Source organism: Branchiostoma floridae, chromosome 10 (assembly GCF_000003815.2).
Source record: "Branchiostoma floridae strain S238N-H82 chromosome 10, Bfl_VNyyK, whole genome shotgun sequence".
NCBI classification, from domain to species: Eukaryota; Metazoa; Chordata; class Leptocardii; order Amphioxiformes; family Branchiostomatidae; genus Branchiostoma; species Branchiostoma floridae.
Window position 1 is genome coordinate 23,648,219 of NC_049988.1, and position 8,962 is coordinate 23,657,180.

The window sequence follows — 8,962 nt, forward strand, 5'->3', positions numbered from 1 at the left end:
TTTATACATTTATAATCTGCATCTTAATGTACCTTGCCAATGCCATTGAATATCTTATAATGTTGTTAGTAAGGTATCCTCTATATCTAAAGACTCTTTATTCCTGAATGAAAAGGGACAGCTATACTAGATAGTTGGCTGTACAAATCTGACACACTTTACAAATTATACTGCAAACAGTTTCAATAGGTTTAACAGATGTTCAACAGATATAGAAAAAAAATTAAATAGAAGAGGCCTCGTGAAAGATGCTATAACTCTTGTTGTGTCAATAAAGATTACCTTAAGTTTTCATTTCTACTGCTGTTCAAAACTCACCCTCCTGTGAAACATGAAAGACTATCCTAAACATCATGGCCATCAGCAGTACCACTGCAAAACCTACAGCAAGCCTCAGTCCCCAGACATTGTCTCTTGTAGAGTGTGCCTCAGCCACCTGCAATAGGACTGAATGGGAAGGACGGTTTCACATTTTAATATCTAGAATTAGTATAAAGAAGAGGGCACTTGTGTGTGTGTGTGTGTGTGTCTGTTTGTGTGTGCCTGTGTGCGTTTGTTTGTTTGTTTGTCTGTGTGTGCGTGTGTCTGTGTGTATGTGTGTGTGTGTGAGAGAGTGTGTGTTTGTGTGATTGTGTGCGTGCATGTGTGTGAGAGAGTGTGTCTGTGTGATTGTGTGTGTGTGTGTTTCTCTGTGTTAGTGTACAGAAATGCTATATGCTTTTTGTGTGTGAACTTATCCAAACAGACCAGTGGGAGTAACAAGCATTAATTCTAACCTTATATCAACACCCGCACCAAGAAATTGAAATAGATACTCATTCTTTCCCTGTTCAGTCCATCAGTCAATGCGCTGACTGGCACTGAGGAAAGAGACACTTAATTTACACTTGAACATTTTACACAACCACAGCTTTATTTTTACTGACTATCTGTCAACTTCCTTTGCCCTGAGGAAGGTGACAGACGGTCACCAAAACGTAAAAATAAAGCTGTGGTAATGTAAAAAGAGTGGCATGCCAACCTGATGAAACTGTTCACAGATTTCTGACTGGCTCTCTGGCATTTGCCCCTTCAGTAGGGTTATTCAAAGCCAGACTCAGAGGCTGGCCTCCACCCTATATTTAACCATGTGTGTATGTGAGTGTGTATGTGTGTGTGTTCGTGTGTGTGTATGTGTGTGTGTTCATGTGCATGTGCGTGTGTGTGCGTGTGCGTGCGTGCGTTCAGTAAAAACCTGTACAAGTTGCCAGCTCTACATAAAGACCCCCTGGCTGTGACCAATTTTACTGCTGCCATAGACACAAGAATCCTGTGCACAATGATAACCTGTCTAAACAGACCAGTTGCCATCAGTCCTCTTAGTGGTCTTGTTGTGCAGGTTTGACTGTAGATGATTTAACAACATGTTGAAATGAGACCTACCACCCAACATAGCAACCACTGACTGCTGTACCAAGTCCCACACCCTCCACAGCTCTGTGATGACATCATGACTTTGTGTGCACAGTTTTGCCATGACATCATGACTGTGTGTGGTCCAGAGCTGCCACATCTCCTCCATATCTGCAACTGCAAGTCAAATCGCAACATCAAAAATGTAGCTTATCAAGAATTTGGTCCAACTTTTGCATTATCGCAAGCTGCATGTGCAGCATAACAGTGGGGACACCTGGTGACTGGCAGTAGTACTGCATATCTTATATGAAAGACTGACAGTGGATACTATCTGAAACACCTGACTCTTGATGCAATTCATCAATTGACCTGATTGTATATGTTACTAATAGTAATACTTAATTTCGTGCTTGCCTTTCATTTCTAACCTTGATTTGAATACTGTAAATGCAGAAATGTTCGCGGTGGATTAATGTTCGTGGTTTTTGCGGTGACCACTTTACTGCGAACTTAAGTTAAAACCACCGCAAACATTTTTCTATTGTGGTATAAGACTGCAGTCTATGGTGTTACCGCGAACTTAAATCCACCGCGAAAAGTCCTTTTACCCGCTACCGCGAACTTAAATGCATTTACAGTACTTAGTGTAACTTGCTACATTTAGCCATTTGGGGGCATGTAGTACATGTGTATATGTAATAAACTTCACAAACAGTGAGCTATAACATGTGATAGCAATCAGCTCACCTTGCATATTTCTCACCAGATTTAGGAATATTTTAGTGTGACGTCATCTGTCTGACGACCCTGTAAAAAATGACGTCATGCTTTGATGAAGTCCAGATATCAGTACATGTACACCTCCCCCAATTCAAAAACAACAACTATTTTAACCCTAAGCTTTGTCGATCTATGTAGTCATAATGTGGACTAGATATAGATTGTCAAGGTTTGAAACACGTGACATGACAGCCCTGTTTCTACTCGAATTTGTCCAGGCCGGCCAGGAAGGCACTAAACATCCCAAGTGTCAAATAATTTATCGTCTGCGCATATTCTGGAGACCAATTGCAAATTTCGTCAACATTTTCCGTCAAAACTTTTACAATACGGTGCCTTACCTGACTAACTGCAACTCCATAGAACTCTTGACAACGTTTGGGATTGAAGAAACTTGAAGTAAGTCTGAAAATGAGCTAAATAAAGGAGGAATTCAAACTCCCGCTCAAGTTGACTATTTCTGCAAGCAGCGCTTAGAACCTGAACGCATGTACACGATAGCCATTTGTAAAAAAAAAATACTCATGATAATAGTTCTTGTTTCCAGAATTTTTATCTAAAATTTTACAAAAATGTATTATAATTTACCAATATGTAAAAAGGATGTGATTGTGTGTTTTGACCGTGCATTATATTTGTAAGGAGACTAGTGTTCCCGGTAATATTATTTGTTTGGATGCGGTGTTATGATCGCTACATCATCAACATGGCTGCCGCAGACCCAGATCGCCACGTGAACGCAGTCCGTTCACGTTCCTACCAAGACGAGAGCTATCCTCACTGGCTTCTCAGGGTACAGGGTGACTTACAGAATGATGGAGCATATCAGGATGTTATTCTTGAAGTCGAGGACCGGCAGTTTCCCTGCCATCGGCTTGTTCTGTCCGCGGCCAGTCGCTACTTCAGGGCTCTGTTTAGAAGTGACATGGCGGAAAGTCGTCAGAAGACGGTTGTTTTAAAGGTAAGGTTGGCATGACGTTCACAGAGTCGAAATAGAGCAAACCGATCAGTTTACATAGTTTTTACGTATCATATTGTACATGAAAATCAGGGGCATATTGTTTCCCAGAATCTAAATGTTATCAATTTGAAATTTATGACCGCTCGACTTGCTGCCCCCCCCCCCCCCCCACTGAGTGCTAATTGAAGGCAGATTTGCCGGATTCACTGATCCTTTTTGAAAGTACTCTCCAAGCAGAGGTTGAGTCGCGTAGATATAGTAGTAGTCGGAAAAATTACAAGGAGCGCCGGGGTAATTTTTCCAACTACTACTATATCTAGCTACGCGACTCAACCTCTGTTTGGAGAGTATTTTGAAAGCCTTTAACTTAAGTTTAAGCCCTGTTTTAAGTAGAATTAATACTTAACTACATTTATGAGATTAAGATCAGAAATGGAATGTAAATTGTACTGTAAATGCATTTAATTTTGCGGTGCGATAAAAGGGACTTTACGCGTAGTTTTAAGTTTGCTGTAGCACCATGCACTGTAATCTCTTACTGCCATGGAAAAATGGTCGCGGTGGTTTTAAATTCGCGGTGAAGCGGCTACCGCAAAAACCGCAAACATTAAACCACTGCGAAGTTTCTACATTTACAGTACTTATTTTCCAATAGTCCCATTACAACATATAACGAGCAGACAAAGCAATCAAGTTGGAAGTTTGAACATAATATTTGTCATGATATATGATGGGCATGATAATGTTCACGGTTCCGAGTACGCATGTGCAGCAACAGGAACTGTGGGTAATATGTGAAAAGTAAAGACCCCTTGTACAAGTTGTAGAACTACTTTGTGATATGATGGAGTCATATAGTCATTTTTTATCTTGTAGGGTTTGGATGCAGGCATGTTTGAGGAGATCCTGAGTTACATCTACTCGGGAACCCTCCATGTGTCCCTGGACAGATTGCATTCCCTGTACCAGGCAGCCGACTATCTCCAACTGGACTCTGTAAAAGACATCTGCAGCAGCTACATGGCCATGAACGTGGAGCGCTCCACCTGTGTGAACCTGTACAAGATTGCTGATGCCTTCTCTGTGGACAGTGTTGTGGAAACTTGTCTGATGTGTATCGATAAAAACTTTTCCGAGGTTTGTCTTCTTTCCCAATGTTTATTTACAGCTCTGTCAAATTGATATTCAGAATTATAGCCTCTGTGAATGCCTAGCTATAGAATGATATGAATTAAGCACAGTAGATTGAAATAGAGCCTTCTTCAGGTCCAAGTGACCAACCGCTTAAAGCATGTGATGTGGCTTGTGAACATTTAAGATAAGCTTTTGTACACAGGATAAATGATTAAGGTACATCTTTACTGTATTATACTAATTTTATAGTACTAGTATATGTACTCTGTCTGCACCTCCACAGGTTGCCTCCAGCGAGGAGTTCTGCAGCCTGAGTGTAAATCAGCTGACTGAGATCATCAGCCACGATGAGCTGGAAGTTAAAGAGGAGACAACAGTGTGGGAGGCTGTGGTGAGATGGGTGCAGCACAGCAGGGGGGACAGGTGGGTGGCAGTTTTTTGTTTGTCAGTGTCCCCCATTTATTTTAATGAGCCGGTAATTGTATAATTACTGCATATTGATGAATGAAAGCATGAATAGATAAATGAATTAGTAACATGAGTGTTAATTTTGGCCTGATCGGCCAACTTCCCAGTATTTTCTGTAATGAAAATGACTCTTAACCCACCCCTGCTCTGTACCCAACAGACTGCACCACCTACCCAGCATCCTCCCTCACATCCGCTTCAACCTGCTGACCTCAGATGACACGGCAGCCATCTTGGAACACCCCCTGGTCAAGGAGGATCCTGGGAGCCTTGAGATCATCAGGAATGTGGTACAGAAAGGCAACTCTGGCCTGAAGCCAAGATTTGGGGCTGGTGCAGAGGAGATGGCCCTATTTTTTGTGGACGTCAGGTCTGAATTTACTATCTAGTTACCTGTGTGAAGGCCATTATATTTCTTGTTGCATTTCTTGTTGACACAGGGTTCTAGTCAGTGCATTTCTAGCTTGATAATTTTTGACCAACGCATTAAATGAGAACCGCTATGCTTATTTCAAACTAGTGTAGTGGTACAAACAAACTTCTCTAGTATGTACTTATGGAACAATGTCTGATCAAACAGGAAAAATGTGAGAACCCTCAAAGTCAAAGTCAAACTGACTAACGACTGCATCACTTGCCACATGTATTTGCCACGCTAAGGTGCTCCCGGCCTACACTGTAAATGTTTTTTTGGTGGCGTCTATCTGCCCTGGAAGACAATGGTTGGCAGACAGTCACTCGCAGGCTTTTAGCCAGGCATGCGTCAACGAGTCATCTGGACGCACTTTTCTTTGAATAACAAGAAATTTGATGCCCCTGGACGCCCTATGCTGGGGAGTAAATCCTCTGACAAGCATGAAATTCTGATTGACCAGGGATGCTACCAGGTCATCTGTGGTCACAGTCTTCTTCTGTGACATCTGTAACAGTATTTTTGCCTCTTGGGATACATTAGGCTTAGAATGCACTGTTTTAACTCAAAATCATCAAAAACTCTGCACCATGGAAGGTGGATGCCCCCAGACCCCTTTACAATAGTCACTTACCGCGACTCACCAATAAATTTATTATAAAATCCTAGCTAAAAGCCTGGTCACTCGCCATCATAGGTTTGGCGACCTGTTAGCCTGGCCTGCACATAAGGTGAAGGAGGGGTGTAAAAACATCCTGTTGAAAACCCAGCCCTCCCTTTCCTTGTCCTAAAGAACAGATATACATTTTTCTATTATACTTTCTTAAACTATGTTTGTGTGTTTCCTTTCCAGCAAGATGCAGGGCATTAACCCCAGATCAGGGAAGTTTGTCAGCTGCAGTTTCACTGAGTTCCACTCTGTCGTCGGGGCAACCGTCACCGGTGACGAGCAGATCTACATCCTGGCTGCTAGGGAGGGTGAGGAACAGCTGTCCCTGCTCTTGTACAACCAACTGGAGGGTGTCTGGGAACAGAAGTCAACCGTGGAGAGGCTTCCTGAGATCGATGGAGATACATTCCTTTTGTACATTGATGGACATCTTTATTACCTTGCTTCTACCATTAGCACTATCGAAAAGACCGTTCGGCTCAAGAAGTATGACATCGACACAAATGAATGGCAGGACTGCGCACCGCTCAGGGTAAAGATGATGATGTCTATGCCAAAGGCCGTGTCATGCGGTTTCCTCTACCTGTGTACCGGAGCAGAAATGTACTGTTACAACCCCAGGGAGAACCAATGGTCCGAGCTTACCCGACCGATAATCGATGCAGAGTTCTGGACCAGTGCTGTCATAGGTACTGAGATCTTCTACTCAAACATGGACTTCACGTTTATGTTAGTGTACGATACTGTTGCTGCACGGTGGAAGGAGCTTCGACTGGAAGCTCCGTCTTTACAAAGTCCTCCTGGTGCAGAGGACGCAGATCGCCACGCTTGCAGTCCGACTCTCTTTGTGCATGAGAACGAGCTGCACGCTTACATGGGCTGTGATCAGTATGAACAGTCGAAATGTCAGCATGTGCTCGTGTATGACAGGCCTGCAGGGGTTTGTAGAGAGGTGGATGTCACCCTGCCTGATGACCTGGACTGGCAGTCATGTCATCACGTCGTGGCGCGTGTCTACCTGCCAGGTGTGCAGGACAGGTGTGCTGACACACCTAGCACTGCAGGCGCAGGTGTGTGATTGTACATCACTAGTGCTGCTGTTAGTCTTTGCTGTATGCCCTCGCCAAGGCTTAGATATACATGTACATGTGTTGTTCATTTGATGATAGCGTTCCTAGTATTCTTAGTATTAAGCATTCTTAGTATTTTATTATAGCGTTCCTAGTATTCTGAGTACTTAACGTTCTTAGTAGTGTTACTAAATTAGACAATATGTGGCGCACATGGCTTTATTTGATATAACATCTGGTTACATGTGTGTGTTGCACTGATAGCCATTTGGTGTGGTGTCATTCAAAAGAAATAGTCCTTTATGTGTTCTATACACATACTTTGTATTTCATGTACAATTCAGGTTGTATGTGTTGGTCATTTGATTATAGCGTTCCTAGTATTCTTAGTACTTAATGTTCTTAGTATTGTTACTAGATGAGATAAAATTCAACTGCTGAAATTGAAAGTAGAGTACTTAGAACAGTTTGTTCCTCAAGCCACAACAAGATTGCACAAAGAGTGCTATACAAATACCAGAGTTACCAACCCAGGATTGATGTGTTCAAAGATTCGTACTTTTCCAGAACTAACGTAGGGTGGAATTTGTTATCACCAAGTACAGTAGGGGCATCTTCTCTGGGTAGTTTTAAAGAATGCTTGCAGATAGATGTGCAAAATTTAGGTGTAATGAGTCGTTCGGTGTAATATAACTAGCTGCTGCCGCCGGTTATACCAGCTATATAGATACAGATACAGTGTTATCTTTCAATGAGATCAGGTACTTGGTTTATGTTGCTAATAGTAGTTTCTACGACAGGTATATGTAGTTTTTGTCACAAAATATTGTTATTCCATCCCATAGTTTCACTGTAGCTTTGCTTGTTTACTTGTTCATCAACCTTGACCATTACAATGGAGAGGGGTGCAAAACAGCTTATTTCTCCCCTGTATGTTGCCTCCCCCAAACGTTATCTGCATTTGTGAAGCCTTTGTTTTGTGTCAGCGTGGTTGGTACATTTTCACCAAGACAGAAGTCACTTATACCATGCACAATTCCACAGTGGAACACCCGGAAAGGTACTGCCCTGATGGCTCCCACAGTTGAGTCTTTCCCTGCCAGGCAGGAGGCCTGTAATCTCCAAGCAAATCCTACAACGGCATAAGATAGTACCAAACTAGCCAGGACATAGTTAGCCAAGAGGTGTACATTTGCCATGTAGAATCTGCCGCCAGTCGGCTAGAACAAAGGCTATTAACATCCAATTGTTATCCCATGCAAACTGTGCTTGCAGTGTAGGTGCTAATTGCCCTCCTTCCTGTTTGGTGCTAACCTCCCCGGTAGCAAAACAGACTCATAAGCCGGCTTCACTCCTCTGGCAGCATTTGATACTGTCTTATGCTACCGTAGGATCTGCTTGACATCCAATTGGCCTGCCCGCCCTAACCCGGGAGCCTCAGCTCCCCCCCCTACTTTTGCCCCACGCGGGGTCATTTGGGGGTATCCTATGCAGATGCAGATGCAGATGCTTGGAGATTAGAGGCCTGTCCACCTTAGCCCAGACATCCCCCTCCCTAACGCTGCCCCAGAAGGGGCTATTATATCTCTATATAGATAGGGAGATACAATATATTGTCAAAAACATGTTAACTGCAACAAGAGTCCTAAGTAGCTAGTGATGTTTTAATACGTAGGATTTCAGCATTTCCTCATTGATGAGGCAAATTTAGCCAGTACATGTAGTTGTATGACAGGTTAATATTTATAACAATGTAAGTAGTAAGGTAACGAATGAGTGAAATAGGTGGCCATTGGTGTCCTCAAAATTTAAAATGGCATCGCCCACTTGGGTCGAGGAAAACAAAACAGGTTTAATAGTCTATTTGACGTTTAATAATCTATTTTTTTCTAAAACCACAGCCAAATTGTGGCCCTATAGCTATGGTAGTATCGAATTATCAACCCTGTTTAAATACAAAGGCATACAACAGGACACATTGTACCATGTGTAAGGTGCCCAATCTAGAGAATAAATAAAGGCTCAAACAAAACCCAACAATAGTGTAGGCCATATACAACACAATATTGGGT

At 42.6% G+C, this 8,962-nt stretch overlaps 1 protein-coding gene and 1 long non-coding RNA gene across 2 annotated transcripts; one reads left to right on the top strand and one right to left on the bottom strand.

Moving 5' to 3' along the window:
• Positions 1-278: 278 nt before the first annotated feature.
• Positions 279-2,671, bottom strand: LOC118424639. The gene is made up of 4 exons (XR_004832225.1): positions 2,517-2,671; positions 2,143-2,202; positions 1,423-1,569; positions 279-447 (listed from the first exon to the last, which is right to left on the bottom strand). It is a non-coding gene; the product is annotated as an uncharacterized LOC118424639 (long non-coding RNA).
• Positions 2,672-2,876: 205 nt separating this feature from the next.
• On the top strand, positions 2,877-6,956 carry LOC118424798 (kelch repeat and BTB domain-containing protein 2-like). Its single transcript, XM_035833576.1, has 5 exons — positions 2,877-3,136; positions 4,013-4,273; positions 4,554-4,693; positions 4,899-5,108; positions 6,004-6,956. Exons 1-5 carry the CDS (start codon positions 2,882-2,884, stop codon positions 6,896-6,898), a joined length of 1,761 nt encoding a protein of 586 aa, XP_035689469.1. The 5' UTR covers positions 2,877-2,881; the 3' UTR covers positions 6,899-6,956.
• Positions 6,957-8,962: the final 2,006 nt, after the last annotated feature.

Excerpts from the sequence above, each read along its gene's own strand:
- LOC118424798 (XM_035833576.1), top strand. The coding sequence starts at position 2,882 with ATGGCTGCCGCAGACCCAGATCGCCACGTGAACGCAGTCCGTTCACGT. Across the intron at positions 3,137-4,012 it reads AGAAGACGGTTGTTTTAAAG|GGTTTGGATGCAGGCATGTT; the intron begins GTAAGGTTGGCA and ends TTTATCTTGTAG. Across the intron at positions 4,274-4,553 it reads TCGATAAAAACTTTTCCGAG|GTTGCCTCCAGCGAGGAGTT; the intron begins GTTTGTCTTCTT and ends GCACCTCCACAG.